Genomic DNA, 22,985 nt, shown 5'->3' with positions numbered 1-22,985 from the left:
TTCTCTTCTCCATCGCCTGAACCTTTTCCACTAGAGGTAAACTGAGTTTCTAATATGTCTGGACTTATTCCAAGTGCCTAACTGCAACCTCCAGCCAGCCAAAGGTGTCTCTGAGGTGAAACACCACAGCTGCTGCCTTTGGTTCAGAGCACTAGGGCCGGATGAGCCCAGGCACATTCCACCTGGCAATATTGGGATTTTTTTCCAATACCTCAATTATTTCCCATTTTCTAAAAAAGTACTTTTCAGTATATTTATTCCACTACTTCCATTTTCCATGTATCTCAGAGGTTAGCATACAGAAATGCCTAATGCTGAGCAGTGGAAGATGAGCTATATGGACAATATACTTCAAATAACTTCAAATCCGTGAACTGTCTCCTTTTTATTCATACACTTTTTGTGGTTTGAGTTCACCATTTAGCAGCATTTGTCATTAATGACAACACAAAGATATTTGAAAGCCTTTATAATTTTCTGGTGTTAGAATGGTGGAAAATTCAGAAATATTGTATATTTATGTTATACATTCACATTACATAAATGTTCCATTTCTAATGACTATTACTATATGGAGATTTCTTTGCAGGGTTTAATGAGTTTCCCCTCTTTTTTCTGCTTTCAGCTCTTTTGATTTGGCTGATTTTCTCTTTACCAGCTAACAGTTATATTAGAATTAAATCACATTTCCATTCCATCACATTAGCACTTGAAATGTAGAAATTTGGCCTAGGTAGCTTAAAAAAACCCCAATTTCCTGCAAGTATTATTTTCATGATGAGTTGCTGACTCGGGTGAAATAATATAATACCTGACATTTATAGATCAAGCCTCATTTCAAAAAGGATCCAGTCTTCTTTAGTAATGTTCTTACTTTTCTTTTGTGTCCTCTCCCTTTTTTCCCATGTTTGTATGTATGATACACATCATGTGTAAATATTCCAAGTATTTGAAGTATCTCTGTTTTTCTAAATGAATAATTTTAATATCTTGAAGAATATCCTCCCTTTTGGTTTGGAGTACAGCAGTTCTTCAACAAAGCAAAGTTACAGAACAATTTACAGTGTTCAAAAATATAAGAAAGACAGCTTCTGATGAAGACCAGGACCTTTTTTTTCCATAATTTGGTTAGCATTTCTACCTTTCAGTTTACCAGGTTAAGAAGCTGCACATTTTAACTAGTAAAAATACCCAAGTCATAGTGGCTGATGCAACCTGCTTAATCTCTGATAGGAGATTTTCCGTATCAAAATAGAATTTCAGCAGCTGCAGTCCTAGAGTGGCCCACCTGTGCTGCTGAAGGTAAAACCCTCTCAAAATGAAAGTTATCAACTTGGAAACACGACTGATATTTTAAGTTAATATCTTATGAAAATAGAACAAGTTTGCATCATTAGTTTCCCAAAACTTTCCTCCTAAAAGAATTCTCTCAGTCTTTGTAGCAGCATTATAAATATTTTCAAATTTTACAATAATATTTGGAATTAATTTCTTTCCTTTCTGTTACTTTCCATGTATAGTGCTAGTAACAGATGCCAGGTTTATAACAAGATTTTATAAAGACCCACAAAAATTGGGTAAAGAGATGCACACTACCTGCTCCAAAAGACTGTGATGTTCCAGTCAAGGATTCTGATATATGCATCCTGGGAAAACACTAGCTTCCCTTTTAGGTTTTGGATTTTTTTTAACTTCAGCATGAAGGAAAAGTCCTTTTGTCAGCAAGAGAAAGGCAGGGGATGAAAAGGAGAAGAGTGTAAAAATATTTTCAAATATGCTGGTCCCAAAACTAAATATCCCTTTTCTTCCTATCAAAACCGTTCATGGGATTCCCAGGTAAGAAATGAATTTGTTAGAGCCCCAGATCATAGTGGAAACAGACAGGTATATTGCCTTTAGCCCTGGGCAAAGCTGTCCAATTTTGGTGTGGCCTATCAAAATAAAGACCAAAGGAAGATGAATACTGTCAGTGACAGCCAGGTTTCCACAAAAAATACATCCCAAAAGCTGAGTTGGCAGAAGCAGACAGATTCCAAACACTTATTGTTAATGAGGGAGTGTTATCAACAGGGATTGTTCTTGTGAGGTCCAGCGAGGATCAGTGCCAGATCCAGCTATTCATTCATTTGTTCTAGTCCTTGAAGTATAACTACAGCCCTTGCCTTAGAACTTGCCTGCGGCAGAAGGTTTTGAAGAATGGCCCATGGAGATGGCAAGACAGTCAGATAAAGCTATCTAAATTATGCTGCATTCATAACTTCAGTGCTCCAGTGCCACTGACATCAGGTACCAAAGCACAGGTATTGCAGGTTACAGAGTGCCCTGAAACTCATGTTTCTATAGATTTAGGGGTCAGCTTAGTTAAGTATAAGCACAGCAAAACAAGGTGCGTTACATTACTGCAACAAAGTAGTAATGATGTGGTATAGAGTTGGATGTGAATCTTAGGCTTGATAACTTTGAGTAAAATTCTAGTCCAGTAAAATGCTACAGCACTGACGTTGAAAAAGCAGTGACAACACAGAGAAACTGAGAAATTATTCCATTTTTGAGGAAAATAATGAGAGATGGAATTCAGCCTGTTTTACTGTAATGACAGCTGCAAAGTGCTTTTAATAAAATATTCACAGACTTCCAGAAGGAAAAATTTTGAGCAATATGAGGGCTATTGATCAGTAAGATAAGTGCAACAGATAAAGAAATCCACAATAGAAATTAAATATTGTTGTTTTGGTTTTTTTTTTTAATGAGAGAAAGGTAACTTCTGTGGGGAAAAAAAAAGTTTCAAAATTTATTTAAATTTTTAAAAATCTTATTTATATTAATTTTAAAAGAAAAATAAAACAACAAAAAAAGGCTTAAGAAATTATGAATTCTCTTCACCTTTTGCTAGCTTCAAATTAAGATTTAAAAACAGTTCCTGTGACACAAGAAAAACAACTGAAATTATTTTCCATGTAGTACTGCAATTACCGGATAACAGCAGGCTGCTCAATACTTACTACTGAAAAAAAATTAGCAATTAAGGCAAAGATTATCTAGTTTGAATACTTGAAAAAGGTAGCTAGTGGGATCACCACATACATTGGGCACATTGGGAGATTGCTAGATGACTTGCACTGAGATGTTTCAGGATCAAAGTGGGTGTTACAAGGGTTTGTCTTATGTCTTAGATATGGGGTGACCTGCCACTGAGCTGTCAGTAGAACCTCCTGTGTGTAGTTTTTAATAAATATATGATGAGATGAAGTACTTGTTTTTCATTAAATAAAATTTGACCTGGATAGGGCTATCCTGCTTTTGCTTCCCTGGCAACTTATGCATATAACTTGCCTTGCTCTCTTCCCCTCACAGCTTTATTCCTGAGGCTTGGTCCACCTGTAGTGTCACCTGTGGAGTAGGCAGCCAGATGAGGCTTGTGAAATGCCAAGTGCTCCTCTCTTTCTCTCAGTCTGTGGCTGATCTGCCCATCGACGAATGTGAAGGTCCCAAACCTGTGTCTCAGAGAGCCTGTTACAGTGGTCCCTGCAGTGGGGAGGCAACTGAATACACCCCAGAGGAGACTCAGCTTTTGTATGGCAGCTTGCAGGAGTTCGATGAGCTCTATGACTGGGAATATGAAGGCTTTACAGAGTGCTCTGAGTCCTGTGGAGGAGGTAAGTGCAAAATGTTTCTGTCCTGGATTTGTTTTCCTTCTTCAAGTGTGTTCTTGGTATTTAATACCCACAGACATGCTGCTTTGCTATGGCTATTTAGAATCATGGAATTATTTCTTTCATTTAGGAAAGAAATAAAACATTAAAATTGTTGAATCCAAACATATTTGAAAAGGCAAGATAAGAAATGCAAAAAAATCCCATGCGCACCACATATTTTAGCCCAGGACTTCCAGATCTGTGCTCATACTCTCACTAAGAGTGCTCAGTTTATCACATATTTGTTTCCTTTATAAACTGATCACCCAAAGACAATCACCAAAAAAAGCTAAATGTTAAAGGGGTCTGGTGCTAAATGTTAACAATCGTGTATCATTTTTAGTTCTTATCTCTTGGTTTGCTCTGTGCAAGCAAAAGCATATGGAAGTAAATTGTCCTCCCACAGCAGATGAAAAAAATTATGGATATTTTAAGGGCTCAGCTATTCCCTATCTCCTATCAATAAGGGACATCAGCTCTAATCCCAGTGCAAAAGAAAACTTATGTCAAAATGGCACTAAATACGTGGTTGTCTGAAACAAGCAGGCTTGGCAATTGTAGTTTCTCAAAATTAATCAAGTTCTCAGGTCACACATACTATAGACCATTAACACACATTTCTGATATCCTTTTTCCCTCATCATTTCTTCTAATCAGTTCTGAGAAATATGTCCAGTCGAGTATTTTTTAAATTAAACCTGGATTTTTCCAGCTCTTGTCTTTTTACTTTAAAGCCTTCAGGTGATTTAAGAAAGGATTACTGTAGAAAAATTCAAAGTATATACTGTAGAACTGAAAACAACTCAGGATTTTATGAGTTAATAATATGTACAGATTCACAGGTAATCAGTTACAGTCTTGAAAACCACAATTAGAAAATAATGCAAAGGTTTTTTGTGCTTGCTTTTGGCTTGCTGATAGTAGTCAGTATTTAGAGCAGTTCACAGCTGTCAGATCACTGAAACTTTTGCTTTATTTCCTACACAAAAAAAAAAAAAAAAAAAAGTGCAGTAACAATTAATCACACCTCTACTGTGACTACCAAAACCTGAACAGTTCCTAGAAATATCCTCTTGAAATGAAGTAATTTCTTTGAATATAGAGCTCATGATTGTATTTTTCACATGTAACTCACAGAGACTGATTTGTAGGAGACATTTTTCTTTATAAAGTTAATCTCTTTCAATTGTCAGCAAAAAGTTTTAGCTAAGATTTCTTTTTGTCTGACATCAACTCCAAACCTTCCAGACTGGCCGATGCTAAGTCAGATATTTTTGTAGCTATAGGTGCAAGACTGGTCAAACTAATTTTATTGGTTTTACAGTCCTGGGAGAAGAAACTGGATAGATGCAGAAGTAACCTTTCACCTCTCAGAAGCAGCAACCAGAAGGAATGAGTTAGTCATATAGTCTGCTGCCGGTGGCTTCATTTCCCAGAGCTGTCATCAAATATCATGCAACAATTATTCTATCCTGGTAGATATAAACATATAAGTTCTCATTTGATGGTGTTTTGAAAGCGAACTTAGACTGCCTAGATTCACATCCCACCATTCCACATTTTTATACTGTGATTTCCTATTGAGAACTGATTTCTTTTTTTCCCAAGGAAAGCAATTTTAAAAGTGACAGCTTTTGTTCTAATAATATTGTGCAGTAAATAATGTTTTGAATTCAATTACTTGGCAAATGAACTTCCTGAAATTCATATGCCTTTTTTAATTATCTCTGTGCTGTGGTACTTCTGATTTATGATCAAAAGTTTTTATATTTTCTAAATGTTTGATGAGCCATCCTAATTTAAAGCTTTCAACCATTTGCCACATTGGCCTATAAAAAATAGAGGCACAGTTGTCATTATGCTGAGACACACTAGTGTGAGATTCAAGAGGAAGCTGAAGAAAGTGATTCTGATCACATTTTTTACTCCTGGGGCAAGCCAGATTTTTTTTTGTTCTCCTCTCTCTCCTTTTTTTTATTGTCTGTTTTTGGTTGGTTGGTTTTTGTTTTGTTTGGGGGGGTTTTTGTTTGTTTCAGCAGTTTTTTTATTTGGTTTGAGTTGGGTTTTTTGTTTTCTGGCACAAGCTATTAAAGCCAAAAACTGTCAATAAACATTCTAGCAACCATATTCAGACAGGAACCTTTTTCTTTGATATCTATGTTGTCAGGCAAGATTACTAGACCTGTCAAAGATAAAAATAAATTTTAACAGACAGACTAGAATACCTGTAGTATGGACAAGAATTATTGGAATTGCAATCAGAGATGACTTAGATTGCAAAGAGAGAAATAAGCATAAGGAATGAACTTACTGTGAGGTTTAGGGCTGGTTGGATACTGAAAACTGAAGAACAGTAGTATGTAGTAGTAGCTACATGAATTTGATTATGTAAAACCATCAGCTTGAGAAATGGAGAAAAGGTTGAAATTCAAGACCTTATAGTCATCACTTTTCAGCATTCAACATTGAAACAGTCAATGGAAAAGTGTTAAATTGATAATAATTGTTCGAGAGCTCATGGGTGACACCCTTCAGAGAGGAAAAACTGAAGCTGTGGAAGTATGCTCAGTTTACAAAGTTTTATCTGAGAAGGACATACAGAAGGTGAGTGAGCTATATGTCTAACAAACAGAAATGTGTCATCCAGCATGTGGCAGGAATCTGTGGGTTTTTTCCACAGAGTCTGGAAAAATACTTTCATGGTTTCCATACCTCTGGATCAGCAGCCCTTCTCTCCTGGCTTCATCAAATTGGTCTTGATATCAGGCCTGCACAGATGTTGCATGCAAAATAGAGACCAGTAGTTTGAACACAGGGCCATTTCCTATCAGGTAGAGAGCCACCTCTGTTCTTCAGCCAGGAGCATTCATATGCCGGTGCTTACTGCACACAATATGATTACATGCTCAACAGAAAAATGAATGAGCCAGAAAAATAATGAACATGACAGGGCAGTGAACATCTTGTTCATATACATAAGTTTTGTAAGTTTCTTTTCCTAGATATAAATCACTACCATTAGTTCTGTCTTTTCACTAGGCTACCCTCTTTGCAATTTTTTTCAAGTCTTTTGAGAGATGACTTGAATAGCAAAATTGAAAATATGGGGCCACCTCATAAAGAAGGAAACCACCAACAGCACTGGCTGACTAGAGGGACTTTGGTAATTTTGGTGTTGGTGTCCATGTCTAAAACTGTTGAATTCTTTCTTTTTATTGGTATCTGGAATACAGGAGACACACTGCATAATCTTGTGTTATAGCCATAACCTCAATAGGATTACACACATAGCAGCCAAAAAAATGGTTAACAAGCCTCTTTTCTGGGGGCCCCAGACAATACTGAGATTAAGGAGAATGAATTTGTGAATAATGTCAGGAATACAGGGACTATGATCAGCTATATAGCACTTTGGTCCTCTTGAAGGATATGAAATCATTTTTTGCCTAATGACATGTGCTCTGGAATTAGAAACACCAGAATATATTGTTAACTCTGTGACACTGTTTTTGGAGGTCTTTAAGGTCTTACAACACTTTGTTTTGGTTTGGGTTTTTTTTTCCCTTCACAATAGCATCTTAAAAAAATTGTAAGATGTTTTGGAAAAGTGGTATTTTTGAAACTGTAATGTAATTGCTGGGAGTTCAGCTAATCTTTTCCTAACTGAGGTCTCAGGACTGAATGTAAAAAGCATATTTTCATTGTATTTGAACCACTGTGGATCAGATTCTCAGGAAGTTCAGGCCAATTATTATCCTCAGACCTTTTCAGACCCCTTTTACCCATGAGGAAATAAATGCTTTCTCATCTATTCCTCTTCCCTGTGACATGCAATATTGCAATCCCTAATGTTCTAGCTTTCTGACCTTGTGATCCAAAAATTCTGTGATGCCCCTAGTCATAGGAAAGGTGAGAGGAACTGGTATGCCATAGACTACGAAGGATTTTGGCTGTAACAAGGAATTTCTGAGTTAAACAATAATAAGTTTCTCTTAGTCCCAACAGCTGCTGTTCTTTCCCAGGTCTTTCTAACCCATTCTTTCCCAGCTCTCAGATACACTCTGCAGGTTTGCATCTTTAATTTTGCTGCAGGCACGTGGATGCAGAAGAGTAAACTGAGAAAAGCTGAATTGTCCGACCATGTTTTACTTTGCTTTTTCAAGCCATGCTGTTGGTTAAAATATAGCATATTAAAGCCATGGCCACCTTCACACCTTAGTCTGCTTGGCCTGAAAACAAAAGTGCCTCATTGCATTTTATGCAAAAAGGAAAAAAATGAGAGCACAGGACAATTTTCTGTCCAGGGAGGTGAGCAGTACACGAATCCTTGGACTATTCACTGCAGCACTGAGAAACCTTTCAGAGACTGAGAGCCAAAACAAGTGTGCAGCTGGGGCTGCAGGAGACTGGGTGTCACCACATGCTGCAGCTTTTCTGTCCTGTTGGGCCCACCCCTGACCTTGGCTGCCCCTGCAGGTATGGAGAGCTGGTTGTGACCATTATTTGTTGTGTGCAGGTGTCCAGGAAGCTGTGGTGACCTGTCTGAACAAACAAACTAGGGAGATTGCAGACGAAACACTGTGTGTTAGCAGCCGTCGTCCTCCACAGCTGCTGAAGTCCTGTAGCCTGGACCCCTGCCCCCCAAGGTAGGCATAATTTTAAGTGACCCCAAACTCTACTGCCTTTCTGTCTGGAGAAACACTGCTTCAAGCATGCCTTTCTTAGACTGCAGGGGCTTACACCCTCTTCCTGCCACAATCACATTGACCAGGAAGTACAAAGCAGCAGTAAGACCAAAGGGCAAACTTCAAACTGTTTGCCTCTCAAGTCCTTCAAATGAACAGTTTATGGATTGGATTAACTTTACCCAGAGTTTTGTCAAGTTTGAGGCGACTTCTCCAACTTCTCCTCTCAGAAAAGGTTTTGCAGAACATGCTTGTCCCTGGCCTCAGGCAGTTTCCTGAATCGTGACCCTAAAACAGCAGATCTTTCTCTGCAGATACTCACATCTGCACCCTCAACAACAGAAAATAGCTTTTATGACATTCTTATGGTTTATTTGAATAGGGTCTGTCAAGTCTATAGGATGTACTGTATACATATTGTCTTTTTTCCCAGCTGTACACAGGTGCATTTGCTCCACTGTGCCACTGCAGCAGATTTTAAATACATTGACGTATAACTTTGGACTACTTAAAACACTGAGCACTGTCCAGGTGGTAGATATACCTCAGAGCATTTATTGATAGGTGCACATATGATTTATAAGACAACAGGCTACAGAGAGGTATGTTGTTATGAATAATAGTAGATTTGGGATACACAGAGAAGGTTCACATTAAAAGATGGCCAGCATGAAATAACAATAAGGACATAAATAACAGTTTGGTTGGTAATCAGGATTTTGAATTTGTGACAAGCAGACACAAATAGATTGAAATTTCTTTACCAAAGCATTACAAGTATTGCTTATGATAATAATGCCACTCTAACTTTGTTAAATTATCTTTATTGCTGAAAATAACACAGAAATATTATATAAATGTTTGAAAATTACTTTGTAGGTGGAATTCTTGTGGGTAATCCATAGGGTAGAAGCATCAGTGCTGCTGTGAGTGCATGGTAGAAGATTGAACAGCCACCAATTCTGACATGAAAAATAAGTACTCAGTAATAAAGAAAAAACAAAACACACTCTTGTAGGCCAGTATTCATGTGACTTTTGTTACAAAATTAATCTGAGTAATTGCATGAATACTCGTCAAATTAATCTGCGTGGTTATCCATAGGGCTGTGGTAACCTTGCCACCAGAGTGGAGCTACTTTAAAGCAGCCATAGGTCTGCATTTCCCTCCATGAATTACAAGAGGATCATTCTATAGGTGAGAATCAGCTCGTGAAGCAAAGGTGAAAGGGGGTTGCTGCAGAGGGGGAAGACTAAGCAGCTTTAATCCACCCCTGGGGCTGCAACTGAGAGGAGGGGAAATGAGTCTCTCCCCTGTATATACAACTTCTCTCCTGAAGCCCCTCAGTCTGGAGGAAATTGCCTGTCTGCAGGCCCAGGATGAAGAACAGCACGTGTTCTGCAAAACTGTTCCTCTGGTCAGAGCAAGCAGGCCTGCAGACTGCAGGCAGCATGGCTAATGGAAAGAGAGGCAAGAAGGCAAGTTGATGTGTCTTCCAGGCAGGGTGTGATGGGATAATTACCTTAGTTCCTTCATGTTTCTGAAGCGCTACACCTAGCAATGTCGCTGTGTTCAATACAAAGGTATAATAATGAAAGAGTGTATAAAAACTTTTGCTTTATAATAATTATTTACAGCTACTCTAATACTTTTTTTAAAGGAAAAAAATAAAGGATTATTTATTGAAATTGAGATTTTCTCCTTGTTTAAATCATAAGATACTTCACAATTTTAATTCAAGAGATTTTGATCCACGAGTCTGATGAAAATTTAGGCTAAAATCATGTCCTTATGTATGCTGATGAAGGCATTTCTACCCACTGACAAGTCCAAAAATTATAATACACTGTGGCTGTGAACCTAGATCTCTTCTACAGGAGTTTCCAAAATCTGTGAACCATTGATACTTCCCAGAGCTCTTGCTGATGACTTATAGAGAGAGCTGGCTGGTCTCATAGTGTTGGCTCTTCTCTCTGTTTTCCAGCTGCTTAAGTGTGTTAACAGAAGCAAAAATTATAAAAACCACTTTCCTAAAATATTCTTGATGTATAAGTGACTGCTGGAGTATGCAGTTGTTGTGGGTAGAGGAGGCATTCCACTGAAAAGGCAACTGAGATGGTGATGAATGTCTAGGTAGGCAAGGAAATATTGCCCACAGCATGAAGAAAAGGCTGATAAGCCTAGCCCAAGAGAATAAAAATTCTCTCTTTACATATTTAGAGAAATTATTCCAGTGACATTTCTTGAATCTAAGCAGCCCAACATGCTTAGAATTTAATGATTCTGCCTAAAATCTAGTACAGTTAAAGATCTTGCTTAGCTGTAGAGGGAGAACATTTACATGTTAGATTTAAATGCAAAGCTTAGTGCTGCTTCTGCTATGGGCATTTTTGGGTACATGGGAGGCTACTGTGTAGCCTCTCAAAGGGCTAGTCGTGTAAGACGTAAACAAGAGTTTTAGCTGTTTTACTACAGATAGACAAAAGCACTGAACTACAGAATCTCATCAGCCTTCCTGGAGGGTCAGAAAGACCTCAAGAAAGATATTGTAGAAGTAGTAGGTGAAGAGTAATTCCATTCTGGTTTTGATCTGTCTTTTTTCTTTTGGACACTTTAGAAGAATGATATTAAAAGGATCTGCACAGTAACTGGGTTACTGTTCATTTTATTCCTTACTGAAAATAGATGTGTATAGATTAGAAAACTTCCTTGTTCACTTAATACCTGAAATTAACCTATGGTGTCATCAACCTTTTCAGTCTGTAATTGCCCTGGTCTGTCTTGGAACAGAATATGGTAAAAGGTAGAATATACTGGCAATATACTTCACATTTATGAAAACACTGAGAGATGATGGTGCTTGTACAGCAGCTGAGAATGCTTTGAAATTTTCTTTGGAATTCTGGCTTAATATCTTAGCACATTACTATTCTGAGTACATGGAAGAGAGACAAAAACTAAACCACAGAAATCTGTCTTCAGATACTCACAGCTGTATGGAGTCTGAAAAATCCCATACTTAAAATTCTTACAGAAGAAAGATTAAGAATCAGGAAGAGCTGCACACAAAAATTGGAAGATTTCCTCCATATTAAAACCCCAACTGAGTCTCCGGGGGTTTCAGATTTAGTTGAGAGTTTTTTGATTATTGCTTCAAGAACAATAGCAGAAAAAGAGTCCAGACCCTCTTCGCCTGGAAAGCACTGTAACAAAATTTCCCATTTTGAACTGAATTAAGAAAATGGAAAACACTGCAGAGCTGATTGCTAAGTTGGGAGCTAATAACTGACTTTCAGCACAATGGCTGCAGAGGAAAATTTGTTGTCATTAACTTAGTTTAATATTTCTAGAAAAAGAATATAGCTTGTTTTTATGTACTAGGAGAGCCAGCATGCTTTCTACAGGAAAGAGAGGAATGAAGACTATGGCAATTTTAATTCAGTCATTCAATTACTTAATTTGTTTCAGTCAAGCTGTACCACTTGAAGAATTACATAGCAATAATTGAGCAGAGCACAGTCTTCCAAAAGTAAACTCAGAATAGCTGTTCAGTGTCTAGAAGTTTCTTCTCTAAGTGAAAAATACAAAAGGGAAGATCACTCAGTTTTGCTAATTGCTATGTTAGTATTCTAAACTACCAAAAAAACCCAATTAGAAGAACCCTGTTTCAATGTTAGCTTGGCTGTTTTCAGCAATAAAATGAAACATCCAAAATGTGTCTTTTCCTCAGCCTCCACACCCTGAATTACAGAGGCAGTCATCATCCAATCAGATATAATTACTCTTGTTTATAAGAGCAACAGCATGAGCACCTCATGGTGAGCATGCAAGCTCTACCAAAGGGGTGAAAGAGAATGTTGTAACTCTGCTATTAATTATAACTGCTCAATAATTTGCTCAATGCGTGTTGAAAAGTTTTGGTAAACATCTATGGAGTAGTGAAGAGAGAATCAAAGCAATGAAAACCAGATGGCTGAAAAGGGAGGAAATTACAGGCAATTTTTACAGCTTTGTTCATGAATATTTTCAAAACTGAACTTTTATTTCTGTGCAACAAAGAACAGCTGAATTCTACAAAATGAAAAGAAAAAAAAAAAAAAAGAAGAAAAAGCAGATGCTTCTAGGAATAGCACAAAATTTCACCCCAGCACTCTCCCTTTACCACTTCAACCCTCTGTGGTTTGCAAGAAAAGACAGGAAACCATCTGAGTAGTTCTGATACCTAACCAAAAGGGCAAATGTTGCATGACTTAGCCTGGGCTCTACCTCATTGCCTAATTTTTTTTTTTCTCTTTCTTTTCTTCTGTGTTGGCTTGATTTGTGTTTGTGTGATGAATCACCTGTTCTTATTTTAATGTTTATTTGCTAAATGTGGTATTGTCATCTGTTTTGCTCTATTTCCCAGATGAAGTTAAACTACAAAGGATTAAAAAAATCAACATGTTTTTCAAGGCATTAGATTGGTGATAGGCCAGACTTAGTGTAAGTCATGCTCCCATCAACAATCTGAAATTAATTCAATGTGAATGAAAGGGCCAGAGCTTTCTCTAATCCTTTAAAGGTGACCTATGTGTGGAAGGGTGTCAATACAGATGTGTTTTGCATTGGTGGGGGGAAGTATTAGAGCATCTCTATCTAGTTCATGAAAAAGGTTAAAAGGTCTGCAAGTCATTATGTCTACAGATACTGCACTATAGCCTTACTGTGATACCAGTTCTTGTTATTATCAAAAACTACCAGTTCTTGCATTTTGGGGTTTTTTCCAGAGTTGTAAGTCAGAATTAGCATTAATGAGGCAAAGATGTCTCTTTGTTAGACATTACTGTCTCTTTGTGACACAGACAGGCTTTCAAATCCTCACAAACAAGTGATGTATTTTTTTAAATGGGATGCATTTAGGTCTATTTTTTGTTGAAGCACATTGAGAATGGCTTTGAGAGCCTCTTAAGATGTAGCCCACAGAGCCTCCTGGGATCACAGACCACAGCTTGGACTGTGGTGGAAGAGGTTGGAGAATCAGACGTTAGAAGGAATATGCTGTCACACAGGGCAGATTCGCTCTTATTTGACACCTTCAGTTTGAGAAACATCTTAGACTGAAGCCGTGGACTTGGTGAGGGAATCATAAAGTAATTTATTCCCTAGCTTTACTACGCTAAACACAGGCCTATACAGGGACATCTAAACAAGCTGCCCTCCCTGGGTGGCTCTGTCATGCTCTTAACTTGGATTACCTGCATGACTACCCCTATCACTCTAATACATCCCTGGCCTTAAAACATATTTATTTGTGACCTAAAAACATTTATCTTCTCTCCCCTTTTCTATAATCTAATCTCCTGCTTTGCACCCTTTCTGGCTCTCAAGAGATTGTCCAAGATGTGTCTGGCAGCCTGCCCTTCCCGTTTCTCTCTGGTGGTTCTCTCTTGCTCCTCAGTGTCCTTTACTCAGCTGCAGTTACAGTGAAGTCCCCAGGGAGACTCTTTTCAGCCATGTGTGTCACATCAAAATGTGAAGCAAGGCAACCTGCAAGTTCGGAGGGTCAGAGGAGCTCTGGAGCCTCCTTCACACCCTGCCTCCAGCTCTTCTAGTTTAAAATTTCAGAGGTCTTCCCCCATTTTGCTTTAAATAATATGATGGTTCCTTCATTAGATAGGATCACTTTAAGAGATATTTTTCTTCATTTCAGCTTCTATTCCCATCAGACTACTATCTCCATAAAATATTAGAGTGCAATTACAAATTTTTTTTAGTAACTTCTACCATATATCCTTCTTACTTTGAGTGATAAATCACACTTCTTAATTAGAATACTTAGATTATTTTCCTCTACACAGATATCCATTTTACAAATTTCTCCAAGTTAGTACACCATTGTCTTGAAAGATTTTTGTCATGTCCTAACACAGTTTTGTTATAGCTTGGTTTGTGATGAGTATTAGCTTTAATTCGTGCTAGGGACTTATTGAGTTCCTCTGCAGAGCAGACTTTTCTTTTTCTTCCTGCACAGTCAATTTTCTGGGTTTCATCACCTTAATACAGTCCACTTCTCCTAACCTTTCTCTTCACTTATGCTAGAATTTAGAATCCACTGCAAACTGGTATTTTTCAGTATTTTGAACAAATACCATCTCACTCCAGTGTTTCATATGTTAGCTTCTACTCTTCTTTTTTTTCTCTAAATTTATTCTCAGTCTTCTTGAGTATTAATTTACTGCCTCTGCAGCAGGATTTCATTCCCCAAAAGAAGCTTTCCCAAGAGCAGCAAAAAAAAAGCATGTCTTTCCTTTTGTACCAAATATGAAGTCAAACATTTTGTAGCATAATGAGCAGGACTAACTTTTTCGCTTCAGCATTAACATATGAAACAAGCTACAGGATCTTATAAATTGTTGATTTTACAATCTTCACTTCCTTTAAAAAGGGGTGAACTGAACAGCACCATTATATCTTCCACTTACAGTATTGCTGAAGCAATTTTTGAGAGTCTGAGGAATACCTAGTACTTTCAAAACAATAAACCTTTATGGATGAAAATATAAGATATGCAAAAAAATTAAAATATGGCTAATTCTTGAAAATGTATTGTACGGTTCTGTAACATAGTTACTCATCAGAAAGATTCACACATTAAATAAATGGAGAAGGTACCCTCACTTCCATTCAGTTTGGAGTGAATTAAGTACCTATTAAAGGAGCCGGACTGATGAAATTATGAATTCTCCATCTGCCAAGTAGGTCTGTCACATCTTCAGAAGGACAGCAAGACCTATTTTTGCCCATGAAAATTTCCATCTTCATTGTGCATTTAGCCATTAGAATTGTGACTAAGCTGATGCACTGTATATTCTAACCAATTGTTAGTAGCTCATTCACAGCTTTAGGAGACTCTCTCACCAGAGTTCTGCACATCTAATTACCACCCAATGGACCCACAGATTTTTGACTGTATTGTATGGATGTGTGCTTGTTTGTTTAATTGTAATGCTTACATTGTTCAGGTCTGAACAAAGATTTTCAGGTACATAAGACAAGTACATTTCCCTTCCCATGAGGAAGCAAACTGCATTGTCTTAAGTCACTATTTTCTGCAAGATCTAAGATGCCAATTTCTCACTCAGGAAGATTTGGAGAAGTGCATTAAGTTGCCATTCTGGAGTATGTGGATTCTGCACACAAATCTGTGTAGATACAGCAATTAGGATGGAGATATGATGTGTTTTAATACCTTTAAATTTGCCTATGTAGATCATAACTTCTATGATACCATCACTTTGAATAGAATTTTTCCTTCCATTGAGTCAGAATCATTTGATACTTCCATGAATCTGACTACTTTAACATAGTTGGTTTTGACGGTTTGTGGGTATAACATGAGTTTAGAGCCTCCCTACTCTAAGTGAGGGGCACCTGTATGTTTTGGTCTCTAAATGTCAATGTGAAAAAAAGAATCTATTAATAGAGAAGAGTGAGTGAACTACTAAATATATTATTGGTCACAGTTTCAGGATCTCTAAATATAAAGTAAAAAGGACTGGATTCATAGAATGGTTTGGAAAGAACCTTGAAGATCATGTATTTCCAACACCCCTGCCATAGGCAGGGACATCTTCCACTAGATCAAGTTGCTCAGAGTCCCATCCAACCTGGTCTTGAACACCTACAGGGATTGTGCTTTCACAGTTTCTCTGTGGAGTGTGCCAGTGTCTCACCACCCTCACAGTAAAGACTTTATTCCTAATATGAAATCTAAATCAACTCTCAGTTTGAAACCTTTCCCCTTTGTCCTGTCAGTACATGCTCTTGTAAACAGTCCCTCCATCTTTCTTGTAGGCTCCCTTAATGCACTTGGAAGGCTGCTATTAGGTCATTCTAAAGCCCTCTCTTATCCTGGCTGAATATTCCCAGTCCTCTCAGCCTTTCCTCACAGGAGAATTTTTATATCCCTCCAACCATCTTCATGACCTTTTCTGGACATGCTCCAACAGGTCCACATCCTTCCTGTGCTGGATGCAGGTGGGGTCTCAGCAGAGCAGAGCAGAGGGGCAGAATCCCCTCCCTGGCCCTGCTGCCCACACTGCTTTGGATGCAGCCCTGGACACCTTTGGCTTTCTGGGCTGGGAGAGCCCATGGCTGGGTCATGTCCAGCCTCCCATCCCCCAGCAACCCTAAGCCCTTCTCGGCAGGGCTGCTCTCCATCTCCATCTGTTCATTCACCAGCCTGTGTTGACACCAGGGGCTGCCTTGACCCTGCATGTGATTCTCATGGACCCATATTTTGATCTTTTCCAGGTTGTTCATTAAAAGTAAAAAGTCTAAATATAAAATATAAATATAAAATTCAGCATAAAATACAGGTTCTGGATGCACCCTTAGAACAAAATTCTTGTACTGCCTTTTTTGCACTATATTGCCAGAAGGACACTGAAGGGAACTCAGAGCTGAGCATGGAATGTAAGCAGACATTTTGAGTTTCCTGAGTTCAATCACAATACCATATAGTTATATAGATATATTCTTAAGTTCTTTCCCCTACTAAATAAAAACTAGAGAAGCACTGTGTATTCTTTAATTTGAGAGACAGTCTGTTTGTATCTTCTTCCTTGGTTAAATAGTTCAGGAATAGTTCATCCTGTTGAAAATATTTTCCCTGTAATGCTGCCAGCCAGGTCAGCAAGAAGCTCATGTTATCTTCTGTTTTTGCGGCAGTACTGCTCATAAAACTTGGATTTCCTAGAGAATTATTGAAACCCAGTCACTGTTATCTGAACACTCTTTCATTCATGAATATACTTGCTTTGTCCATTCAATTCAGTGACATCTTTGCTTCTTTCCTGCCCTTATTATTTCAGGAAAGGCTTTTTTTGATTTAGGGAGAGTCTTGTTAGTCTGTAGGGCAAAATCACATGGTTCATGAATATTGACCTTACAATTTGTGCAGTCAGGCTTTTTGGATATTATTTCTGTGCCATCTACATTCATATGTAATGTTTTAAAGTTTTGTTTTAGAAGGAATTTCAGATTAAAAATTGTCAGCTGACTGCACATCTTTCTCGCCTGCTGAGCTGCTTCTCTGTTTGTCTTCTGGTGTCTGTAAGCTTACTGATGTCTTCCTCAGGAACAGCTGGGTTTTTTAATATTCTCCTTATGTTGTAAAGGTAGGCCTAAAGAAAAGGTACTGGCTTATGACATAGTCCTGCATGGAAAGCACCTGTGTGGAAAGAGCTAGGGAGCTCTCAACATAAAGCACTGCCTGTTGTGATTTAAGCCCAGATGGCAGCTCAGCACAATGAAGATTTGCACTCCCACTCTCACACCTCATGGAATGGGAAGGAGAATCAAAACTAAAACTTGTAGGTTGAGAGAGTAAGATTTTAATAATTGAAACATAAATAACATATAATAATTAGAGTAGATAATGAAAATGAGAATAATAACAAGAATGATAACAAGAGAGGAAGAAAAACAAGGAAGAACAAGAGATGCACAATACTATTGCTCACCTTCTGACAAATGCTCAGCCCCATCTCTGCACCCCAAACAACCCCCCTTCCAGGTAATTTCTCCAGTTTATATATCAGGCATGACATCCTGCAGTGCCCAATATCCATTTGGCTGCTTTGGGTCACCTGTCCTGGCTATGCTCCTTCACAGTATTTTTTTCTGATCCTCCTCATTGGCAGAGCACAAGACTTAAAAAAAGTCCTTAACTTAGTATAAACACTACTTAGCAGCAAACAAAATATCAGTGTGTTATCAACATTATTCTCACACTGAATCCAACCAACTATAGAGAAGGAATTAACTACCTGAGCAGAAACCAGGATATTTTTCCTTTTCTTCTTTGTGAAAGAATCATGTAGACTGATCTGCAAAATTTATTCATAAATTAGTGGCTCTTGTGTTTCTGCATTGCTTGAATGTAGGTTTAGGGCAATGTACATTAGCTCAAACTCACCCTGGTGTAGTTCCCAGTGTGTTTCCTCCATGGATTCCTCATTCAGCTTCTGCCACCTCCTGTTACAAGTTTCACTTGTGCACTTTGTGTTCTATTCCTCAAACCTCCCAATATTATTTCTTAACCAGATTTCCACCTTTACGCTGATTTACTCTTTTCCTTACCTGTTAACTGCTTCATTCTTGAAAGACCTACTAAGGATCTATTTTCATTGTATCTCACCTAATAAACTAAACAATATCCTTGTAACAAGTTGCTGCTTTAAGCATAAGTCAAATCTAAACTGGTATTTGTTCACCTTTTAAACCTAACCTGGTCTGTGTAGTTATATTAAAGACTGCCATTGCTATCAATTATCTCAATGCTGAAGTTACCAACCAGAATAAAGTCTCATGTGAGGCACTTTTCAGTACCCAGTATATCTGCTAATTCCTCAAAGAAGCTTCCTGCCAAACCAGTTCACTTAACTGAAACTGCCCTTTCATATTCCTGTGTGGTTCGTGAAATCTGTATCTGCCAAAGTCCCCTGAAAGACCCACTGCACAACCTCCCACTGTTAAAAATATTGGCAGCAGAACACAAACTCTCTTTCCTGTCCTGTCTCAATCGCTGATGTTCTGTACCTCGGACTCAAGGGACAGCAAAACATTTTTAAAGTGCAGAACCTTATAAATATTGCTTGAAGCATGTCATAAGGTTACTCTCGCAATCAGAATTGTCAGCTGTAGAGCTGCTTTTACCCTCTGTACTTCTCTGACTTTTGAGTTCCTTCTCTATGTTCCTCTGTTTGGCTCTGTCATGTAAATACTGGCTCCCTGCCACAATCAGCTATAATGAGCTGCAATGTTAATTGATATCAGTAAGTTTATAGAGTGCAGGCCACTTCTGTCACCTATCAGAGCACTTTCATTGAGCCTTTGATCTGCTTATTTGTGTTGTCTGCATATCTTTAATGGACTTCCTTCACTTCCTTCACTTTTTCCTTCACTTTCTGAAGAAACACCTCATTCTCCCTTGAGCACAACAGTCTCCTGAAACCTTTCCTGCCTGTTCAGTTTCCTTGTCACAGTGAAGACACTGTGCAATGGATACTGTCTGTACAATGGATTTTGTGATGCTGGCACTGACAAATTTAAGTATGAATTATTTTTTCTGCTTTTTCTGGCGATGATTTAAAAGTACTTTCATTGTATTTTCATTTATTATATTTTAATAAGCATTGTTTTTTTCAGAGCTTAGTTAAATCTCACTTTTCTTCTGAAGTATGTGTGTATTGTATGTGTATTTTTAATCTTTGATCAACTACAAATTGAACCACAGCAGTAGGGAAATCCTTTCCTAAAGAAATCAGATCTGTGTTTGAGCACCAGGGTTGAGGTCTGTGCTCTTATACTTCATTTCAAAGGAGCGGTCAGATTTTACTGTGAATGATTTAACATCTGGATGAAAAATAACTTGTAGTTAAAGTCTTGATTTTTGTGCCACCTTCTTTGAGACTTCTTTGATTATAAAGTCAAGAACTGACTTGGGCGTTCTTATCTCAGTCCTGTAGCTTCACTGCAAGAAACTATGCCACCCAAATGAAATGGATGGTATATTTTTCAGCTCTTCAGAGCTTAAGACCACATTCTGACATGGTATTTAAGATATGATACTGAGCATATTTACTCAATCACAGATATATCTGTTAAATGAGCCTCAAGAAAGTCTTTCACACCTGAAGCAGGAAACTTTGCCACAAACACTGTTCGGGTTTATTAGGGAAAAGGAAGGGAGGAGATATTTGGGCTGTGAGCAGACCCCTCTGTCTTCATGGCCAAATGGAGACTGCACAGGTTGACAGTGGACTGGAGGAAGCCAGTATTGGTATAATATGTGATTTACTCAGCCTGTTGTATGCACATATACACAGCTGCCTCACAGCCCTTGTGCACTGAGGAATCTCTTTATCCAGGCAGGTGACAGATGTTAAGTCAGATGCTTCCAGGCAAACCTTTCTCCACATTGATGCATGTTTATTTTAGAAATAAGAAGAGCTCCTTTGTATTATTTTCATATGGTTTAACCACATAAAAATGGCAATAATTTCATTTTTTGAACTAGTTTGGGAGGTCTTTGTCTAGAAAAGTGTTTACCTTTCCTGTGCAATGTTCAATTGTTTTGGCACTGGTAGAAGGGACTCTGTCAGCATTAAACTACATCCCTAGATAATTTTCTTATAACACCTAACACCTTAGAATGATTTGGGGTTTACCATATAGGTTGTGCATATGGGAACTAATCCAAAGTTGTCACCTACATAGAGCTTTGGCTCAAGACTACAAGTTCTACCTACATCATTTACTTTTTCCAGACTGATTATGGGTGTTGAGGGAGTGTTTTGTTCTGAAGGCTTGTAGCCCTACTGGGGCAACAACTAATTCTAGCATCTTGTCTTGCCAGCTTGAGGAGCTGCTTACTAGCCAGTGCCACTTTCTGATCTCTCTAGCTAGCAGAAGTATTGTCTGATCTCCAGTTCTTGTGGCAGTGAGAAGGACATTTCAAAACTGAGGTAACAGTGCACTATTGTCCTGTTGTTGCTCACGATGCAATAATGCCTTGAGGCTCCTGTCAAGCTGAGACTCCTATTGTGGTAGCTGGTAGAGAAAGAATAAGATAACATCTCTGCTGTAAGGTTACTACCTAAGCAGGCAGCATGGACAAAGCACGGTGGGGGTGGTGGTTAACCCACACAAAAGTATTGTTGTGATTTTGTGAATATGAAGTTGAGACACAGGTGGGAGAATGGTATGATCCAGCCCAGTACTTTACAATTCCCTTTGGACTTAGAGGGAATATACCCACACTCACAAGGTAGCCCGTGTTTCATCAGTCCGGGTGTCACTCATCTCTGGAGTTCAGCAAAGAACCAGGAACAAGATCCTGTTCTCTTTATCCTCCAGTTCTTCACCTGAACTGCTGTGGTACAATATGATAGTGATACCTTTTTTTTTTTTTTTCCTACTGAAAGAAAGAAAGAAAGTTCCTTTCTAATTAAAAATTACATGTTTAGAACTTTACAGGTTTGCATGTCCATGTCACATGCTGGAATTTTTAAAATAGTCTTAAGCTGATAACAAATGCCCAAGTTTAATTCAAAGACCACAGAAAAGATTTTTGTTAACTATGTCAAGATAATTTCCCTATTACAAATGGCATAGGGAACTGATGCCATTTAAACTGATTTTTGAGAGAATCTCTAATATTTTTAGATTGACATTAATAGTGCGGAATAATCGTCCTGTTGTGGTAACCACAGATTATTCAGCCTTTTTTGGCCATTGGAGCTTCAAAGTTGTTCCCTTTCTTTTATTCAGGGGAGCTGTGAGTATTTACATTTTAAAATGCACTGACCATAGTAATTGCAGAAACTGTTTGTTGATGTGGAATTAAGCATATGCATAAGCATTCCTTAGATAAGCCTAATTTATTTAATGAGAATGTAGAAAATAGCACTTTATTATTGGTCCTTTAGCAATTAGACTTACAATTCATAAAAGTGATGGTAGATCAGATTGTTAGTCTAATTCATAATATACATTGGCTGATAAACTTCCCATCTGGGGTTTTTCTGTTCATAAAATCTGTCCATTACTAATTGACTTTGTTAGTTTCTAGTTTCTGGAAATGCAAGAAATGCAGTGTTTTGGTTCACTGGGGTTTTCATTAAATTTTGTCTAGTTTTCGGACTACACCCTTCCCTTATCATTGCGTGTAAGAGAAACTAAAGGAAAACCATTGCTTTGAGCACTCAGATCTTGTACTTCTGAAACTACTTCGGAAACTACTGAGTCTGCCTATCTTCACCTGCATTATATGTCCAATATAGTTGGCCAACTCTAAAAAAACTACTAAGATATCCTTATGGAAGAAGGAAATAATTCATTTGGAAAGTTAAAGTTTCTGTGATCAGTTTTGGTTTTGAGATTTTGATGATAATTGAAAGAAGTTGTATTTTAGGACCATCCTCTGCTCCCTAAATATTTCCAGTAGAAACCTGTTTTCTTCCATGTTCATTTGGAAAATATTCGCATATGTGTGAAACATGTGATACATATATCAGGGATACATATATTACTGATAGATATATATTCATTTCAACACATCCAGCCCTATGAATTGCCTCTTTCCTCTTACATTCCTCTTTGCTAACCATCTCTAAATGTCTCAGTGGTTTTGAATTTATATAGTATTTGTTCAATCAGTTCAAATATTCAATGCATTTTATGTAAATCAATAGAGTTATGTGTCTATATCCTGAAGAGGATGAAAAGGTTTGGAAATCTGTTTCATATTAAATACAGTTGTTGAAATATTTTTGAAGTCTAGTTTGGGCTTACATACATAAACACTACTTAGACATTTAGGAGGTGGAGATGGACAACTGGCAACTGATAGACCTAGAGCCAGGAGAAGCCAGGGGTTTAGTAGCACAAATGCACCAAAGTCCTCCTGCATGATAAGTCTAAAAATATGTTATTCCTCTGTTACCATATGTTAGTACAGCTTTGGACAGTAGTGAAAGAAAAAGGAGAAAGGATAAAATGTATGTTTTGGACCAAAACTATGCACTTCTTTCACCAGGTTCTGGAAAGTAATATGGGCAGT

General features: G+C 37.9%; 1 protein-coding gene across 1 annotated transcript in view; it reads left to right on the top strand.

Annotated features, from left to right (window-relative positions):
- Positions 1–22,985, top strand: part of ADAMTSL1 (ADAMTS like 1) — a 178,290-nt gene that overhangs the window by 99,385 nt on the left and 55,920 nt on the right. The window contains exons 14-15 of the mRNA XM_059874000.1: positions 3,355–3,656; positions 8,212–8,341. Of these exons, the coding sequence (XP_059729983.1) occupies positions 3,355–3,656; positions 8,212–8,341 (432 nt within the window). The remainder of the gene's footprint in view (positions 1–3,354; positions 3,657–8,211; positions 8,342–22,985) is intronic.

The sequence above is a fragment of the Haemorhous mexicanus genome, chromosome Z, assembly GCF_027477595.1.
Source record: "Haemorhous mexicanus isolate bHaeMex1 chromosome Z, bHaeMex1.pri, whole genome shotgun sequence".
In the NCBI taxonomy this organism is placed as follows: Eukaryota; Metazoa; Chordata; class Aves; order Passeriformes; family Fringillidae; genus Haemorhous; species Haemorhous mexicanus.
This window is presented reverse-complemented; position numbering and strand designations above follow the sequence as displayed.